At 45.2% G+C, this 20547-nt stretch overlaps 1 protein-coding gene across 4 annotated transcripts in view; it reads left to right on the forward strand.

Moving 5' to 3' along the window:
• Positions 1-20547, forward strand: part of TNC (tenascin C) — a 73332-nt gene that overhangs the window by 42675 nt on the left and 10110 nt on the right. The window contains exons 11-17 of one of the 4 annotated variants that reach the window (XM_032708268.1): positions 1202-1474; positions 3419-3688; positions 11413-11685; positions 16145-16267; positions 17497-17640; positions 18677-18796; positions 19404-19547. In XM_032708268.1, the coding sequence (XP_032564159.1) occupies positions 1202-1474; positions 3419-3688; positions 11413-11685; positions 16145-16267; positions 17497-17640; positions 18677-18796; positions 19404-19547 (1347 nt within the window). The remainder of the gene's footprint in view (positions 1-1201; positions 1475-3418; positions 3689-11412; positions 11686-16144; positions 16268-17496; positions 17641-18676; positions 18797-19403; positions 19548-20547) is intronic. The other 3 variants (XM_032708269.1, XM_032708270.1, XM_032708271.1) reach the window with 3 other exon arrangements.

Consider the following 20547-nt stretch of genomic DNA (forward strand, 5'->3'; position numbering starts at 1 on the left):
CCAGCTGCCTCTGAGCAGTCAGACAATAATCACTTTGTTTTTACAAGGAGCAAATTTAGCTGAGTGATGCTGCTGAGCCTGATTTTCATTTGTTCCAGAGCTCCTTTAACTCCTGTTATAAAATATGCAGAAAGCTTAAGTTGAAGTTTACAATTGGCAAATCAGATCCATTCCCCTTCCTGCAGCACCTCTTGAAATTCTTAGTCATGCAAAATGGGATTGTTCAGAGAGACTCTGTTCTTATTATAGTGTCTATGTGTCAACAATGCAAATAAATGAGAAATGTGCTAGAAAGTCTTTGTAACCCTCAGGTCAATGATAGCTCAGGTAGAAAAAACCAGGTATTACACTGTCATCTCCCCATGTCACTGCTGATGTTAAGAAATCAGTTGTATTTCCTTTGGAACAAAGGACTTTCTATCCTTGCTGAGAAAATGACCTCAGCTTTCAGATTTAACAGCATCAGAGATTTAAGAGCTCTGATGGCTCCCAACTTCCTTGGCCACCCCCGTGGTGGCTTCTGAGAATGTTCATCGCTGTGAATGCACATTTCAATTTTAGATTAATAGCAGTAACTCTGAAAATCCAACCTCCTGTGCCTGCAGGAAGTGTTTTGTGCACAGAATAATGTGATATAAGGAAGACAAATCCATTTATAGACGTGCAAACGCGGAGGAATTTCCCTCCTCTTTATTGTTTGGTAATAGAAATAGTTTGGAAGCATAAACAGCATCATTCATGTGGACACAATTAAAAACATAAACATCTGAATCCCAACTGCTCTAAACTCAGTGTCTTCCTATCCTGACACCACAGTTACTTCAGAATGGCAAACATTGAGTTGTTAGGAGTGTAGCAGAGTGATTACAGTAATATTTGTCTCATAGGGAGTTGTTATTAATGTTGGCAAAACACTGGCAGGTGTAAGATGGTTTCTGTGAGCAGTCTTTTAGTATTAACGTGGGTAATATTTATTATTACAGTTCTTTTCTTACTTTTCTGTTTTGCCACGTCTCTGAAGAGACTTTACTTGTAGTTCTCTCCAGAGAGACTTAACTCACAGTTACCTGGGGCAGCTGAGAATGTAAATGTGTGTGAGGGCATCTCTGTGGAATCCAGTAACCCAGAACATCATTAAACAGTACGACATCACCCCTGCCCTGTAACCCGAGTAACAGATTGACTCTCTGTCCTTATTCAGAGGAGGAACCCGAGCTTGGCAAGCTGTCAGTCTCCAAGGCTGGCTGGGATGGTTTCCAGCTCACCTGGACAGCAGACGACGGGGCCTATGAGAGCTTTGTCATTCAGGTGCAGGAGGCTGGGAACCCCGAGGAGAGCTGGAATGTCACAGTCCCGGGGGGACTGCGCTCTGGGAATGTCACAGGCCTCAGGGCCAACACCCCCTATAACATCACACTCCACGGGGTGATCAGAGGCCGCAGGACCACCCCCCTTTCTGTTGAGACCACCACAGGTATCTCTCCGAGTCGCTCCTCCAGTCCCGTGTTCTTCCCAGACAGGGATGGGAGCCAGAGCTATTCCCAGCTACTGGCTGGCTGTGCATGGGGGGCACTGAGCTCCTTAAAGCTTGGCTGAACATCTCTGGCATGGAAATGTCTCAAGGTCAGACTTTCCAGCAGGAGTGTCAGTGCCCTCGTGCAGCCCTTCCCCCGTAGGAATGCTTTCCCTCTTCCCAGCTCAGAATGGCTTGTTGTGTTCCCTTTGCTCACTTACCTGCTGGTTGGCACTAACACCAAACCCAGCTGGCTGTTGTACATGCTTGGAAAAGCCCAGGTTGCCTGGTAAAATTATAAAAATCCTTTCTCTACAGCCCAGATTGTCAAAGCCAGGGAGTGTGTTTAGTTTTTTTTTCCTTCAGAAGCTTCCTCTGAAATTATGCAGTAGCTTCTGTGTAAATTTGAACTCAGAGGGGCATAGTGTGTGTATCTGCCTCAAGGGCAAGGACAAACATCTTCTACGTGTTCTCATATAGAAAAGGACACAAATTAATTCTTACTAAGAGTAGTATCATATATCAAGTCATCTAAGGCCATTAAACAGTCTGATTGGGCTGAAACAAATATAATGCAAGAAGATCAAATTCAGAACTAGCCTGGTATAAAACTAACCTGAAAGAAGGAAGACCATCCTTCTGTTATCAGAATGTTGCCTGAAGCTCACCAAGAGCCACAAAAATAATTTCCTGGCTGTTCCTGTGAAAGGCAGCAGTTTTAAATGAGAGCTTGGACTGTGAGAGGTAAATATCTGCTTCCATTTATCCTCGTGGCTCACTGCTCCTTCCTGGTGTTCTGATCATGGGTAATGAACAGAGTATGAATTAATTGGCACTAAAGGAGCATCAGTGGCTCTTCCTTCAGATAATTTCTTGTAGACAACATCTGCTGCCTCCGGGCTTCCTTGCAGACCTTGGCAACCTCCTGTCATTGTGAGAGAGCCAGAACTGGCTCATGCTTGATTTCCAAGCACATATCACCCAGCCCAGAAGGGGATGAAAGTCCATGTAAGAACTAATCAGAATTAAAACGTGAGATGCAGCCGAGCTTGATGGTTCCAACAGTGCTTTAGGCAGAAATGTGTCTGGCACCAGGCTCTTGCCTTGGGCTGTGTCCCACTAGAAGTGTTGTGCTTTGAGGGTCCTGAGTGGGAGCTGGTGGCAGATTCCCACTGAAAACAGACTGGCCTGGCTGGAAAAACAAGGGAACAGACATCATGGGTGTCCTGCTTAAATCTGCAATGTGCTCTCTTTCTCTTAAACCAGTGAAAACAGCAGAGGATGCCCCGCTGAGGTTTTCCCTTCCCTTTCTGGGTCTGCTCAGCACCAGGCTTTTCAAAATTTTCCCTTCTAGGGGCTTCCAGTTGTCAGAATTTTCTACCCCTTCCTGTGGCTCTACAGGGATGTCCACAGAGAGGAGGAAACCCCGAGGCAGCTATCCCTGTCTTGCATGTTGGCTCCAGCTCCAAAATTACAAACCCGCTTTCATTGGCTTAACCTGAAAGGGGAAGTGGCAAACAAAACCCAACCTTTTCCTTTGGATAAAGCAATACCTCCAGTTTTACCTCCTCCTAAAACTGGGAGCTGACTTTTCCAAATGGATTCAGAGAAGTATTTTTTGCATCTGCTTTCGTGCTCAGACCTCAAAGACGTATGGCTACTCCTGCAGATAAGGGGAACAGCCATGGCTTTAAAGCTTACTTTATTTTTTAGTCTTATTTAACAGTCTGTACTGCTTTCATTTGATTTCTTCCCCCTAGTACCCGTCTGCTTGTAGCAAGCTTTTACTCACACACCCCGTTGTCCAGCTTGGAGTGCTGCCAGCATGGGCAGAGAGGAGCATTTCTGAGCAGCAGGAGGAGGTGCAGGGCTGTCCCTTCTGACCAGTGTTGTTTCCCTCCTCAGGAGAGCACCCCGAAGTTGGTGAGCTCATGGTTTCCGACATTACTCCCGAAAGCTTCAACCTTTCCTGGACAACCAACGGGGCCTTCGACGCCTTTACTATTGAAATTATTGATTCTAACAGGTTGCTGGAGCCCATGGAGTTCAACCTCTCAGGCAATTCAAGGACTGCTCATATCTCAGGGCTTTCTCCCAGCACTGATTTCATTGTCTACCTCTCTGGGATCTCTCGTGGTTTCCGCACACAGGCAATAAGTGCTGCAGCTACAACAGGTACATGAACCTCCCTCGCTGCTAACTCGCATTTTTTCTAACTCTTCCTTACAGGTTGTGCCCCTTTCCCTGCTCTCAGCTCCCCCACCAATCCATTGCCAAACTCTCTACCTCATTGTTTGACACCTTCTAAGGAAGACCAACCTGGGACCTTTTGAGTTTTGTGGATATTAATCCACCAAAATCCATCCAGCAAAGTCAGTCAGTCACGCTGTGCTGTGATTTCAGTCACAAGATAAGGTTGTTCAAACATTAAGGTTGGGGCAACCTCTGAGAGAGATGAGAAGCAAAACACATTTCCCGAGAACCAAGAGGGAGATGATTCATTATATTCACCCTTCAACGCGTGTTTGCATCTGTCACACAGCCCAGAGCAGACACTATTTGTCTCAGATAAGCTGATTTCTGCACACAGTTTTTATCCTGAGTCTCTAAATAGATGTCAGGCACGTTTCAGTCTGTGCCAGCAGGATCCTGCAAGACACATTCACTGCTTGAATTCAGCTTCAGCTTTTTCCGTTTACATTGGATGAGAGATAGAAAAAGTCCATTTGACTTGATGTCAGTGACTGGAATAGTCAGGCATTTAGTTGTTGGCACACTGCACAGCTCGAGGTCTTGCAGCTGACAGTTTTTCCAGAAAAGACAGGGAAGTCAAACGTTCAGTGTGCTTTAGCCAAGGGCAGTATGAGAGGCTGGACTGCAGGAACAGAAGGTGCATTCTCACCGTAGGCAGATAAGAGCTCACATTGGGATCATTTAATATCTGTGCCAAGTTTTGCCTGCTGACATGATCTTAGGAAAAGTTGCCATGGCAATTTGTCACAGCAATAGGTTAATGTGGTAGATGAAAGCAGAATATCACATCTCAGCTATCAGGTAATGCAGTTTGAGTTTCCAGCGTCGGCAGAGTGTGAACATCCTCACTGAATGATGGGTGGCATGTTCAGGGTGACTGCAGGGGTGATGATATGAAAAACATGGAGAAACTCAAGGCCAGATGACCTTTGTGACCACTGGTCATGTAAATTCAAGCTTCTATATTAATTTACTTTGTTGCTTTGGCTTTTAATAATTGCGATACATTTCCGTTTGTTTTTCTTCCCGTAGTAGAGGAACCTCTCCTTAGCAAACTCACTGTATCAAATGCTACCTCAGACAGCCTGTCACTCACGTGGGAAGCACAGGACAATGCCTTTGACCATTTTATCCTAGAGGTCAGGAACTCTGACTTCCCTTTGGACTCCCTGGTGCTCACAGTGCCGGGGGCCTCCCGGCGCTATGTGGTGACCAACCTCAAAGCTGCCACTAATTACACTGTCCAGCTCCATGGTGTAATTGATGGGCAAGGTGGGCAGACCTTGACAGCACTGGCAACCACAGGTATTTCACTGTTTCACCTTCCAGGTTTGCTTTTTATTCTTCTTTCTTTCACTGTCCACCGAACTGCTCTAAAACGTGGCTCCAACTCGTCATCGTTCCTTTGGTAAATTGTAGGGAGACCACTCTGAAATACACTGAGAATGCTCAGAAAAAGTGATCTGAGGCAATGGAAAAGGCTGAAAAAGTGCCCCCAGCATTAAGAGAGTGGTAAACCATGATTGGTTTCCTTATATATACACTTCTCTGCAAGTCCTGTGTATATATAATTGACCTGCTCCAGGTGGTTGATGTTTTTCATGGAGCATCTTTGCACTTGATCCTGAATGAAGTTGCTGTTCATCCCACCCTCACTTGCCTTGCTGTGGGTGGGAGGCCTTCATGTCTTTCTCAGCCTGGAGAGGCACCTGCATGTCATTTTTGTTCTTCCTTCTTGAAACCAAATGTCTCCCAAGACATTTGCATCTCCTGTGGGAGTTTCGTGCAGCATGTGAGGTGACCAACCAAATCTGCATGGAGTGGTTCTGGTTCTGATGTTCTCCTCTGCCCAGTATTTTTTGTGTGTTCCCAGAAGAGAGCAGGGCTCAAAAAGCAAGGTCTCCCTTTCCTGATGGTCATCCCACCACTCTCACTTGCATTGCTGCCTTTGAGTCTCTATGACCTGTCTTGTTCCACTGGATGTCACAGCTTTTCCCGTGGTGATTCCACATGGCAGGAGATCACTAAGACTTGCCTGAAGAGATAACTTCCATTTGTGTTGCATGTAGCACTCTTTGGAGTCAGGTTGCCGTGGTGGGAACGTGCCTGACCGGATGCAAGTGGCATGTGAAGGAATGTGGCCGTGCCAGGCTGAGTTTGGAAAGGTTCTGTTTGCCCTCTCTGACCTGCATGTGAGGGCTCCGTGCCCGGTTTCCATGGATTCTCCACCCAACCCCGTTTGCTTTGTGGATATTCTCATCCCCTCTATCATCAGGAGTGCCATGCTTCCATGGTGACACCTTCTCTGTCAGCCATGAAGGCACTGATGGTCACTGGTTGGTAGCATGACCTCTGCATGTGTCCTTAATCGGGGCCACTTGCACTCACCTCTTCCTGCAAAACTCCAGGGAAGAAGGAGGACTATTATTTAAAAGTCTTGCCATGAGGGACAGGAGTAAAAGTTGGAACATCTTGCAGCAGTTCATGTTTTAGTTAAGAAGAAGATTTCATTCTTTCCTCATTCTCTCTGTTGGTGGGATGCATCTTTCTGACTTTTCTCCCAGCATGAATCACTTAAATAGTTGTTTTTCTGTGTCTCACTGGCTGCATTTCCCAAGGTGTTCTTGGTTTGTACTCAATTGGCAATAGAAAAAATAGTAACTCAGCCCAGAGAGCAGCCACAGGATTCTCTGACCATCTGACTGCTGGGTCGTGTTTGTGCTCTCTCTGTGCTTTAATGAATCTTTAATGATTTTATGCTGTAAAACAGAATGGGTGAGGAGCTTTCCCACTCCTGGAGAAAAAATTCTTCCCCTAACAGGAGAGAGATGTGATTTTGACTTTCCTCCTGCAGCAAAGTCTTGGCTTCTTAAGGAAGTGACCACTGAAGAGTCAGAAAGGAGAGCAACAGCAGGGCTGTTTATTGTTCAGTCTATCAGATATTCCCTGATTGTGCCTAATTAGAGGATGAGGAACACCTTATCTGTGGAGCCCAGGGAGGTTTTGGTCTGAGATTAGTGCTGAGATAATCACTGTTAGGACTGAAACCCTTCATAAACTTCAGGGTCCAAAAATAGAAGTATCTACAACTCCAGGCAACAGAAACACTAAACAGAAGCTGAACTGGGATTTCAAGGATTCCTGCCTGAAATCTGCTCTATCTATTTTGGAATTGCTGTGGGTTTGTATTCCCATCAAATCCCCAGCGTGGAATTCCTGTAATTTGTAAGGTTTAACCACAGAGCTGTGCTCTTTTGGTGCTTCTGTAAATCAAGCCCACATTTCATTAGGTAAATTGAGTTTATTTAAGAAAATTGAATGAAAATATAATTTTAAAGCCAGCACTAATTTCGGTGGCTTCCTTCCAAAACCTGACAAAGCAGCTCTTGCAATGCTTTTTATTATTATTATTATTATTATTATTATTATTATTCAATCACTGCAAAGCAAGGCTAAAAAGTTCTGAGCATCTCTGAACCTCCTGTGCTGATCCCCCCAGCCCCTCACAGCGTAACTGTCTCTTCACCTGTGTTCCTTTCTCCCTCAGAGGCTGAGCCACAGCTGGGCACCCTCACAAACGTTACCCCTGACAGCTTCAACCTCTCCTGGACCACCAGAGATGGGCCCTTTGCCAAGTTTGTCATTCCTGTCAGGGATTCCCAGGCAGTTCAGGAGCCCCGGGAGCTCACGGTGTCGGGGGAAACCCTCAGCACCCACATCCCAGGCCTCCTAAATTACACTGGCTATGACATTAACATTAAACACACCACCAGGGCAGGTGTTCACACACAGCCCCTCACTGCTTTTGTCCTGACAGGTACCTGCTTAAAGCTTTGGAGTCTGTTTGTCAGCTTGAGGAAATGAATATCCCGCTATGGATAACGGAAAGGTCTCTACAGAGCTGAGCATCCCGTCCAGTTTCTTTGCAAACTTAGGGCAAGGAGGGGTCAGACCAGGCATGTTGACCTTAAAAAAATTTCTGGGAGCGGTACTAGGGTAAAGTGAGTTAAAATGTCAGGTTGGATGGGGCTTGGAGTAAAGGCCTGGAGCGACAGGACAAGGGGGAATGTTTTAGATGAGGTATTAGGAAGGAATTCCTCCCTGTGAGGGTGGGGAGGCCCTGGCACAGGTTGCCCAGAGAAGCTGTGGCTGCCCCTGGATCCCTGGAAGTGTCCAAGGCCAGGTTGGACAGGGCTTGGAGCAACCTGGGCTGGTGGGAGGTGTCCCTGCCCATGGCAGGGGGTGAGATGAGATGATCTTTAAGGTATCTTCCAACCCAAACCAATCTGAATTAAGAGCCCTCTGGAGTCTTTCTCACATCTCTAATAATTTTTTTAATGCCTGAGGTTTGAGGTGAAAATTTACATCTGTAGTTGCACCTGAAGGATCCCAGAGAGACCTGGATTTTAGAAGATCTTCTATCCCATGGTTTCCCCTCAGCACATCCTTTATGTCTGAGTGTTTTTACCTGAGTTTTGGCCGGGATCAGCCTCCTAAATGAGTGAATAAACACCACAGAGTTCACCTTCTATGAATCATGTGGCCAGTATGTGCTACTGGAAAAGAATCATAGAAACACAGAGTGGTTTGAAAATTGGGATTGAGAGAGGAGGCTTCCCACAGCAAGGGAAACATGGGACACCCTGCTCAGCAGGAGGATGTGCCAGTGGCTCACAGAAACCTGCTGGTTTAGAGTGTTGGTGTCACCCAACACCCATCCCAGGAAAATCATTTCAGCAGTGTGGGCTCAGTATTTGTTTACCCACCCTCCCAGAGACAAACCCAAACTGAGAGTCTTTGGGATTACTTCATTATAAGTGATTAAGATGCAAAAACATCTCAAAACGGAGTGAATTCGAGCTGAATCCCTGGCACCCAAATGTGTAAATATTAAAACACGAGGAGTTCCAGATTATAACACTTCAGGAGGGAATTTTTATGCCAAATTCCAACAACATCAGTTTCAGTGGTTGTGAAATGTGAAAAGCAAATCCAAAGCCCTTTTCAGGAGAAGGTTCTCTCTTTAACTAACTGGTATTTTCTTAAGTGAGTGGAATTTGAGTGGTTGGAAGATGGGATGAATCAGGTACTGAGCCAGCAGAGCAGGTTTGACAAACAGTGTAGAGAAACACAAGCAATGCCTGGGCTGCAGGATCAAGGCCAGGGCTGAGCAGAGCAAGCTGATCTTCCTATTTGACCTGTCAGATTTTGAGTGAGAAAAATACATTGAGAATCTTGTGAAATTTCAGCCTTTTTTTTTTGTGTCTTGGTGGATAAGCTTTGAAGAGTTGATCCCTGTCTTTTACCTTTGACTAAAGTCATGCTGATGTGAAAATTAAAAAAAAACCCCTCACTGGAATTTCTTTAAGTTGTCAACATGCCCCACTAGGTATGACCCTGACAGAGTAATGTCCTGCTTCTGGCATCTCTGACCCCTCCACCACTGAAAATTAAAGCTGGGGATATTCGTGTGAAGTAGAGAGGTAAAGAAGCAAAATACAGGAGCTGTGAGTGCCTAAGTTGAGGCTTGTCCCTGAAGCACTGATGGCAGAGATAAGTGGAAGGACATGAAAGATTTTGTACAGCATTTCTAAGGCAGTTTTGGTTGTAGCTGTCTCCCAGTGCATGTTAACAGGAGAAATGAGCTTGGAAGGAATTTCAATGGAGCTTGAGTTGAGGTGCTGAGACACCCTTGATGAAAATTAAAAACTGAGCATCTAAGTGGAGACTCCATTGAAAATCCTCATCCTGTGATCCTGGCTCTGCACTTCTGTTCAATCCATGCTTTGGGGGAAAATGTGGTTTTTTGTTTGGTGGAACCTGTGACACTTTCTAATTCACGATATTTTTCACTTCTTTTTTTTTTCTGTGTGTGTGTGTGTGTGTGTTTTTGCACCTTCCCTTCTTTCAGAGGCCATACCCCCCCTGGGAAACCTCACTGTGTCTGACATTAACCCCTATGGGTTCACAGTGTCGTGGATGGCATCGGAGAATGCCTTTGACAGCTTTCTAGTGGTCGTGGTGGACTCTGGCAAGCTGCTGGACCCCCAGGAGTTCCTCCTTTCGGGAGCCCAGCGCCAACTGAAGCTAAAAGGCCTCATAACTGGCATTGGCTATGAGGTTGTGCTTTATGGCTTTGCCAAGGGGCACCAAACAAAGCCCCTGAGCGCTCTGGCTGTCACAGGTATTTTGATGTGAACAAATTGTTCTCCTCCACCCTCTCTTGCTTTCCTTCTCCCGTGGGAGACGTTTTGTGCCATCCATTTGCAAAGCAAACCTTGGCTTTTGCATCCTTCTCTGCATCGTGGCTCCACGTAACCCCTCGGGACTGGCAGGTGCACCAGGGGAACTCTGGTCCTTTTAACTTGTTTTCCTTTCGATTTGATGAGGGATCCTGTAGAGGAGCATGTTGGGGCTTGAGGGGTGAAAGTGTCTGGTCTTGCAGGTCCTTCTAACCAAAGTCTTTCAAGAAGAATGGCTGCATGTCTCGTTAACAAGAACGGGAGCTCCTCTTGTTAGCAGCTGCTGGGCACATCAGCATTCTCCAACAACATCAGCATCCTCCAACCTGCCAACCATCAGGACCTTCAGGAGGTCATGGATCTCTTGCCATGGCCTCCTTCCTTTCCCTCTCTGTGTGGGTTCCACCCACAGCCTGTCGAGCGTGGTCGTTGCCACCCGTAAAGTTGGCATCTCTCTCCACACAGCAGCTCATTTCCAGCCACATCAGAGCTGCTGTTTTCCAGCAGCACTTGAGCTTCCTCGGAAAATCCTTGCAGATCCTCTGGCCCCACAACCATCAGTTCTCATGTGCACATGCAGCAGTAAAGCTGGGGGTTATCTGCTTGGAGGTTTGTGAGAAAATAAAGAGGAATGTCTGTCTGTGGAAGGAGGAATTGCACTGGAGATGCTGTAAGACAGTAGCAGCTCCAGCAGCATTTCTCTAGGTAATGAGGCCTGAGCACATTGAGTTAAAGATGTTTTGCAGGTAATTAATATTTTACGGCTCCTGGGATCCTTTTGAGTGTGTTCATTCACTAAAGACAGTAGGTCTTGCATTTGGATTGAAGTGTGCTGTGTGAGGGATGTGGATTTTCATGATTCCCCTTTGCTGCTTCAGCAGTTGTTTAACAGCAAAGGACTCATCTGACCAGAAGCATCAAGGATGCCAGAAGTGCATGAAAAAAGGGGTTTGCATGGAGAAAAAGACTCTTTCCAGTGGCTTCTGTGTTGTTCTAACAGAGAGAGGCCTGACAGTGTTCCAGGCATGCCTGCAGTTCTGTAACAAGCTTGTTTTTATTGTACATGAAGGTGTCACATAGGTAGGGAGGGAAAAATGCACCATTAGCATGTGTAACTTTGCATGTTGGAGGCAAAGGTTGTATGTCCCTGCAGTGGATTTGCTGTTGGAGAGTGAAAGCTGGAATGGGCCTGCACACACTCACATTTATCCCCTTTGGTATGTTTATAACACTAATAATCTCTTTTATTTTTTTTTTTTTTTTTACTAGCTGGCAGATTGTTTCCCTTGCTTTGAACTGTGGTTGGATTCTTGCAGTGTGCTATAGCCAGGCCTCAGGCAGGTCTCTGATCACCTCATTAAACCCCCATTTCTTCTCCCTGCTGCTATCTCCTCCTTTTTTTAGAAGCAGAACCCGAGGTCGACAACCTGCTGGTTTCAGATGCCACCCCGGATGGATTCCGCCTCTCCTGGACTGCAGACGACGGGGTTTTCAACAGTTTTGTTCTAAAAATCAGGGATACCAAGAGGAAATCCGACCCACTGGAGCTGATAATCCCAGGCCACGAGCGCACCCAGGACATAACAGGGCTCAAAGAGGGTACTGAGTACGAGATTGAGCTCTATGGACTTAGCAGTGGACAACGTTCCCAGCCTGTAAATGCAGTAGCAACCACAGGTATTGTCTTTGCAGTAGGAAAAGTGTGAGCCATTAATTCCTGTTCTTTTCAGCACCTCTCATTTTCACAGCCAGCTCGTGCTGTTCCTGAGCTGTCTCCTGCATATCTCTTGTCCACTGGCTCAATGTGGTTGTTTATAACCAGTCTCAGATTCTGCAGCTTCATCATTGTCTATTTAATATGGTTTAATTGAATTACTTTCATGATCTGGAATTAGGCAGCAGAGTCTGGCAGTTAAAGTGCTGTCTTTGAGGGCCAAGAAATATTGTCTCTGCATCAGCCTTTTTCAGGGATTTCCTGTGGCTAATTACATCTCAGCACTGCACAACAATTTACCTCCCTAGAAAAGAATTATGACAAAATGAATTTACCAGAGCCACTGAGAAGTTTTATTTATGCCTTGATCAGCAAAGGCCTAAGCACCATTAACTTAGACTGATCTTACCAGGAGCAACATGTGCTCAATTATTCAAATTGACTTGAGTTTCTGGCAATGTCAAAAAGCTTTGATTTGGGTTCATAATTGAAGCATTTCATTTTGGCACGTAAGAATGAAGTGCTTCATTTTTTTTCCCCACCAAAGTCATGGTTTCATTTTGAAACATATTTAAACCTAAAGCAAATGAATCCGTGTCCTGTGAGCCAAATTCACTCTTTCAAAAATTCTGAGCTTGCTGATACGAAAAAGTGGTTATTTCAAATCTGCTTCATTCCAGGAGGAGGGGACAGGAAGGGGACAGGTCTCTGAGGGGAGACCTTGTCAGGGTCTGCAACTTCCTCACGAGGGGCAGCTCTGAGCTCTGCTCTGGGTGAGCTGGGACAGCACCCAGGGAATGGCTGGAGCTGTGTCAGGGCAGGGTCAGGTTGGATCTCAGCAAAAGGTTCTTCCCCCAGAGGGTGGTTGGGCACTGACCAGGCTCCCCAGGGCAGTGGGCACAGCACCAAGGCTACCAGAGCTCCAGGAGGGTTTGGACAATGCTCGGATAGACAGAGTGGGATTGTTGGGGTGTCCTGGGCAGGGCCAGGGGTTGGACTGGATGATCCTGGTGAGTCCCTTCCAAGTCAGGATGTGGTTCTAAGTTCAAAGTTTAGTGTGTGAGGAAGCCAACAGGAATCCCTCAAAGGGGTATTTTCCCAGTTGTACCAGAACTCCAGGCAGCACCCAGGGAAAGGGCAGCAACAGCTCAGTATTGAGCAGCCTTTCCTGAAACAGCCTCCTGCTTCCCCCTGATTCTGGGGCCAGCACAGAAAGGCACATTTGTGCCCAGCTCCTCTGACTGCCATCACATCCCTTGGATGAACAGCCAGGGCACACACTCACTCACCCAGACATTTACAGGAAGCAGGACCTGCATCCCTCACAAACCTCTGCTCTCTGGGCTCCTGCAGCTGGACTCCCAATGGAGAGGGATGTTTAAAGTCCACTGCACTTGGGAGCAGCCTGTCCCCATGTTCCCTGACTTCCAGGATATTTATGGTAAACCACCAAGAGTTATCATTTTCCTCATGACTACATTCTTATTCACTTCTTTCAGGGAGATTTATGGCACCCCCTGAAGCCAATAGCCCAAAAGATGTTTGTCAGCTGGAAACAGCCCACGGATAATTGACAATAGAGCTGGAGCCACAAAAATCCAGCTCAATAATTCACACTGCAGGTTACACCACATTTGGGTGGTTGGGCTGCCAAGGCATCTAACTAATTTCTTTTTTAGGAGTTGATTATTGCACGAACATATGTATATTTATAGCATTTCCAGTGTGGTTGCAAAGAAATATTTCCATCCCTGAAGGGGTAATTCAAACAGGCTTGTATTCAGCCACACTTGATTCTGGCCTTTGTAGAAGTGAGCAAGGAATAAATCAGCTAGAAAATCTTTAGCTTTAGTAGAGAAGATAGTAAAATTGGCACGTAAGAATGAAGTATTTTTCTGTGTATCCTGTGTTGGTCCTGCAGCTGGTACCTTGCTTGGAGGCTGAGTTGATCTCCCTTCCTCCCATCACACCAGGAATGTGATGGAAAACATTGAGTTTTCCACTCCAACTCCCATTGGAGTGGGAGTTGACAATAAATATCTTCCCACACCCATCACAAGTTCTTCCTCCATAATTGACTCATGTGTAAAAGTGAACAGCAACAGTTTCCCCCCAGAGCTGCTGACAATAATCCTCTTTAGGGTGCTGATGACACCCACTGTCCCTGCCCTCTGCAGCAGCCTGGCATTTTACCTTCATCAGTCCTGTGATGTAAAACATTGTAAAATCACTGCAGTGCAAGGCAGCAGCACACAGACCTGCAGGGTCTGACCAAGGTGGCACAGGGGGATTTGCCCACTGCTGCTCTCAGTTGGTGTCTTTCAGAAATCCCTCTGTAAAATGTCAGTTGAAGTGCATTTCAGCCCCCACTTGGGACCACAGCACAGCTGTGGGCCACTTCATATCCTCTGTAGGAAATATGGGTTTCATGCTGCTACTTTCCTCTTCTCCTGATGATGTTTTGCTACACTGTGACAGCATTTTTCATCTGAGGTGATCCCAGAACAATTCACATGCTCTTTATACATGATAAATGCAACCTGCTGCTTCCTGCTGCTTGGGAGGAGAAAGCCAGTGAACAGCAAACTCTAGTTTGTTGGAAATGAAAGAACAATTAACAAAACCCATCCCTGATGAATAACAGCCATGGGGGCTTTAGCAGCCTCCCAGGAAGGTTCTGTCTCTCATACAGCTCTTGGAGAATGATGCTGGAGGATAAAGATAATTAATTACCTGTACCTGCCCAACAGATGAGCTGAGGTCCTCTATAAGTGACAAGCCAGAAGCACACTGGCCATTTTCTCTGCCTGCTTCATTTTGGCTTTCAGGTAGCTCAAGAAGATGATTTTCTTTGCTTCTTTTTCATTTCTCTGTGCTCAAAGGTACTGCTCTCTTACATCTCTGGGACTCATTCCAAGACTGATGCTCTGATGGTCCATTAATGGACTGGTTTTTTGCCAGGTTCTCTCCCAGGAAAGTTGCTGCTGTTTGTGGAAAACTCACGTAGTCAAAGCTCTTCTTACCACTGTTTGTTATGCACCTGGTACAGAAAACACTCATCAGCTCCGTGGAATTGTTCCCAGCAGAGTCCAAGTGGGATGGATTGGTTATTTTATGTCCTGGGAAAGGCTGGAATTCCCCATGTGTGTGCAAATCGAGTGCTGGTCCATCTCTTTGGTCTCCAAAGAGCTCTTTTCTTCAGCCACTCAGGGCACCTCTAATGTGAAGCCAAATCAATGTGATTTTCACTTCTCTCTCTCACCCAGTTTTTCTTTGTGCTCTTCAGCTTCCTTCAGACTGCCCTTCAAACAGGAACACCCTTGTGTGCCCTGTAGCCTTTCCAGCCCCACCTTGCTTTGTTATCTTTAATTCTTTTCTTCCCTTGGCTTTTCCACGTGAGCAAACCCCACAAACACAACATGTCTGGTGAGCTCCAGAGGAATAATTTACATTTCTCTGCAGAGCTCAGTTGTTTTTCTTTCCTTGCCTTCCAGCTGATTTAGTGCAAGGCTGCTGGAGCTTTGGGGACACATGGAACAAACAGCCCTCTGACTCTTTCCCTCAGACACGTTCTTTCCAAGCTATTTCCAGCACAGTCCCTTTTTTCCCCCTCCTCTTGCCCCCCTTCCCCTGCCCTCAGCCTGTCTCCACTCCTCTTAACGTGGCTGATGTTTGGTATCTCTCCTCTTTGTGCTGCTCTGTGTCTGCTATTTGATTTTTTTTTAACACATCAGAGTTGTTTTGGTTACAGCCAAAAAAGCTGGAAAGTTTGGAAGTGTAAATGTAAACCTTGGAGTGACAGGTCCCTCCACCACATCCTTCCAGAAGCCCTTTCCATGTTTGTTTTAGAGGAGCTTAATTAAGCCTCAAAGTGGAATATTTCAGATACCTGTTGCTTTCATCTTAAGTTTGGGTCACTTTGGTAAAATTTCAGCTCTGGGACTCAATGGAAGGTCTAAAAATGATCCAAGTGAAACTGAGGTAGAAAAAACACTTAAATACAGTATTTCCTGGGTAATAGAATGGCATTTCTGTACATGTCCCTCCATGTTTTGTTCTAACACTGAAACCTCTGTTACTTTTACGTAGGCACATGTTGTATTTTTAAGTTCTGTACTGCTGCAATGGTCCTGAAAACAGGAGAATTTAGACCAAACAAGTTGTTGCTGTAGTAAAGTTGTATTTTTAAGTTCTGTACTGCTGCAATGGTCCTGAAAACAGGAGAATTTAGACCAAACAAGTTATTGCTGTGATAAAACCATGCCCAGTTTGGTGCTCCCTGCACTGGTGTTGTTTAGGACAGAATTTCGGTAACACCAGCTCTTGGGACGGAGGGATGAGACAAATCAGTACTCCAGCAGTAAGGAGTGATGAACAAACGTTTTACCTTCTCTTTCTGTGTGGTGTGTTCTCCTCTGGCAGTCGTGGGGTCTCCCAAGGGAATTTCTTTCTCGGACATCACGGAAAACGCTGCCACAGTGAGCTGGACCCCGCCCCGCTCCCGCGTGGACACCTTCAGGATCTCCTACGTCCCTGTCACGGGAGGTGAGTGACCCTGAGGAGGGACAGCGAGGCAAGAGGGGGAGCAAAAAGGGTTTGCTGTGCTGCCATCCCCCTCTCAGTGCACAGCCCAAAGGATTTTACACAGATCACCTCTTTTCCCTGCACCCCAGGAGGGTGGGTGTGTAACCAACAGCACCCACATCCCATGGACAAGGCTGGTGAGGGAGCTCAGAGGGAGGTGCTGGAATGGTTGTACTCCTAACATGTCTCTGTCTGAGCCTCCTCCTGGTTCCAGACTGTCTCATTATTTTTCAGGCACTTTATGAGCTGAGCAGATTGGAAAAGATGGCCCTTGGAAGTCATAATCCGTGGTTATAAGAGTTTTCCAGCGCAGTGATTTTACTTAGTGCTCCTCAGGGTTGTGTCATCCCACCCATTATAGCTCTGGTTTAGTGTTCAACTTTAAAAACTTCCTAAACTTAAACCGATTTTTAGCATAATTTGGGGACATCTCTAAAGGGAAAGAGCTAAAGAACAAACACTAGAGATGTCAGGAACAAAATAGTCATGCTGTTGACAGAGACAGTTAAAGATTTATGCCTTCAGACAATACAAGCTGTAAGCACATGTGTAATTTTAAATACATAGTGGTTCCACAGAAGAAAAGGAATCCACAGTCATAGGGTTAGGCACTTGTCTAAGTGCTTCCCTGGAATAAACCCAGAATTTGAAATAAATATGTGTCCTAGAGTCTTCACCACACATACAGCACCTCTTAAAATAATATATTATATATCCTTATTCAAAATGAATTGGGTAAAGGGGGAATGTCCAGCCCTTACCAGAAACAAAGCAGGTCTAAACTTTGAGTCCTGTCCTTGCAGGTGCTTGAACTTCCATGTGGAGAGTGCTGTGTTTTCTTCTTACACCTTGTTTTTGAAATTAGATTTTTCTGAACAGAAATCCTGAAATCACAAACTGGTTTGGGCTGGTTATTCAAACTGGTTATTCAAGCCCCTGCCATGGGCAGAGACACCTTCCACTAGAAATGTCACTTTTTTCTTCCTGAACACAAACCAATTTATTAGATTTGGGTGTTTTTGCATCAGTATTGTGCCCTGAGGCTGCTCTTGGACATCAGTGATTGTAACTAACTGGGAAAAGTCTCCTCTTCCTGTACAAGGGCATAATGTCTTTACCTAGAAACACATCCTTCAGGCTTTTCCTGGAGTGTTGTGTCACTAATCCCTTGGCATTTGGCCTCCTCCCAGGAACTCCAAATGTTGTTACAGTCGATGGAAGCAAGACAAGGACCAAGCTGGTGAAGTTGGTGCCGGGTGTGGATTACAATGTCAGCATCATCTCTGTGAAAGGCTTTGAGGAGAGTGAACCCATCTCTGGCATCCTGAAAACAGGTAATCCAGAAGGAGGAGAGAGCAGGTTTTCAAATGTCTCACCTGCAGACCCACTGAGATCCCATTTTTACTGCCCACACAAACCCTGAGAAGCTTCTTGCCCGCTCCTCCTTTGTGCCTTTGCATTTTAGATGAGAGTAGAACCTGTAAGTTTGATCAGGCTCCCACTTCCTAAGTCCTAAACCAACTTGTTGGAATACAATTCATGTATTTACAGCCCTAATTCAGCAGCAAAAACCCCCAGCAGTTTAATTAATGCCATTTTTGAGATGAAGGAACAACGATGAGACCAGTTTCTGCTGTGGAGTCAAATCCACATCTCCCGTGTTCCAGCCTGTTTTAAGCATAAAAACATTCTCTCTCCTGGTTTTTTTAATTCAATGAAGCTTTAAATATCCCTACTGGAAATGAGGCTCCACTCTGCTCCTTCTGACCCCTCCCTGCACCCTTCATTCTTTATTTTTGGGGGTTTAACAAGCATCCAGAGAACTGAGGCAAGGAGCAAAATTAGAGATCCATCCTAATTCTGGGAGAGCATAAACCCACGGGAAAAATAGAGTCCCACAAGGAGTCAAGGCAGGACATGGGGGGATTTTGGGTGGTTGGCAGGCTGTGGGATTGATTTATTTCAAACTTGCAGAGCAAGCTGCTGGAAGGTCACAGTGGCCATCAGTTATTGTCACTTCAGTTATTTTTCCCAGCTCTGTCTCCTGAGTTTGCTCCAAAAACAGCCCAGATTTGAGAGTGTGGAGAGAAATACGTCAGCACTGACAGAGCTGTTGAGATTGATGGTATTGAGGCTGATCTGAGAACATGGTTAGTTCTCTCTGTTCCCAGTGTTTCATCTCCCCAAGCATCGACCCCCCTTTCCAGTGGAGGCTTTTGGTGTCTCTTTATAGGCACTGACGTCTGCCCCGAGGAGCTGCACAATTCCAAAGGGGATCATAAAAGCTGCACCAAGGCATTTTCCACCATACATTTACAACAGAGTCGAGAATATTTGTCAGATTTCTTCAATCTGTTTTTCTTTTTCCAGCTCTGGACAGCCCCTCAGGCCTGGTGGTGGTGAACATCACCGACTCTGAGGCTCTGGCAACCTGGCAGCCAGCAATTGCTGCTGTGGATAATTATGTGGTGTCCTATGCTTCTGAGGAAGGTGAGAAGAGTCAGGGGTGGCTGGGGAGATGGGGGTTACAGCTCTCAAAGTGTGCTCAGGAGTAGGTGCCAGGAAGATCAGAGAATCACAGCGTATCCTGAGTTGGAAGGGACGCTCAAGGATCATCCAGTCCAACTCCTGGCCCTGCCCAGGACACCCCAACAATGCCACTCTGTCCCTGAGAGTGTTGTTCAAACACTTCTTGAGCTCTGGCAGCCTTGGGGCCACGACCAGATGACAGGGGGCTGTTATTTGAAGGAGGTGCCTTGCTGGGAGCATTTTAAAAACACTCATTTTAGTTGAGCACTTTCAATTCAGCCACGAACAGAGAGAAGTGAGATTCCTGCAAAGCAAAGGTGGTGTTATAATTCCTGTGAACACTAGAGAGTGCTCATACTTTTGGATAAAGGTCTCTGGTGTTAATTCAGTACCAGCAGAGGTGTCAGCACACAGCTGGGCTCTGGGCTTTTACTATTTTGCAATTGCACCCAGCCGGTAAAAACACAAATCGGTGAATAAACCAGCGGAGTTGAGCACGGCGTGAATGTCTGAATGATGCTTCTCTTCTACTTTTCTTCTCTTCATCTCTTCTGTGTTTTCTTCTCAGAGCCAGAAGTCACCCAGATGGTGTCAGGGAACACTGTGGAGTATGACCTGAAGGGCCTGCAGCCGGCCACCGAGTACACGCTGAGCGTCCACGCGCTGAAGGACGCGCAGAGGAGCGAGACCCTCTCCACACAGTTCACCACGGGTGTGTCCCACCTCCTGCAGGGACAGCTGCCACCTCTGCCAGTCCCACCTGCCTCTGCCTGTGTCATCAGGCAGCACACTGTGCTTTTTTCACTGCAAACCTGGGTGTTGGCAGCGTTTGCATCTCGTTTGCTCTGGTGGAAGCCCAGAGGTGGTTCTGTGTCACCAACTCGAGAGACTCTCACACAAAGGAGGAGCTTTTCTCTGGGGGCTGATGTTGGGGTGCCAGTGTTGAAGGTGCCCAATTGCTTTTCCATGAGCATCAATGAAATCATGGATATTCCTCATTTTCCTGACTGTACTTGGCTTGTCCCAGGGCATTAAATTGAGAGCCAAGAGCTGAACCACCCCAGTCTAGAGTAATAATCACAGTGGAGAAGGGAATGTGTAGCCAGACCAAGTATGAAAAGTTTTCCTCTTCAAAAGAGTCATCATTAGTACCAAAGTTTTATTTAATTTAATTTTATTTTATTTATATATTCTCTATATAAATATATACAATATATTATATATATTTATATAATACATATACAATATATATACTATATTATATGTATAGTATACAATATATAGTATACAATATATATAAAAATATATTATATATATAAAATTTATATATATATATATAAAATATAAAATATAAAATATATACATATATATTATACACATATATATTATATATATTATATATAGTACATATATTGTATATATATTGTATGTATATACAATATATGTACAATATATATAATATATATTATATATATGTATATAATATACATGTATATAATGTATATGTGTATATTACATATTTATACTATATACTATATAAATATGTAATATTTGTATAGTATATAATATGTAATATTTAATAATGTTATATATAGTATATACTATATAAATATATATTTGTGTATAGTTTATATATTTATATAAGTACAACGTATTTATTCATATATCAAGACCAATCAGTCTTCTTGTGTGAAATAATGAAATGCACAACT

This window comes from Chiroxiphia lanceolata, chromosome 21 (assembly GCF_009829145.1).
Source record: "Chiroxiphia lanceolata isolate bChiLan1 chromosome 21, bChiLan1.pri, whole genome shotgun sequence".
Taxonomy (NCBI): Eukaryota; Metazoa; Chordata; class Aves; order Passeriformes; family Pipridae; genus Chiroxiphia; species Chiroxiphia lanceolata.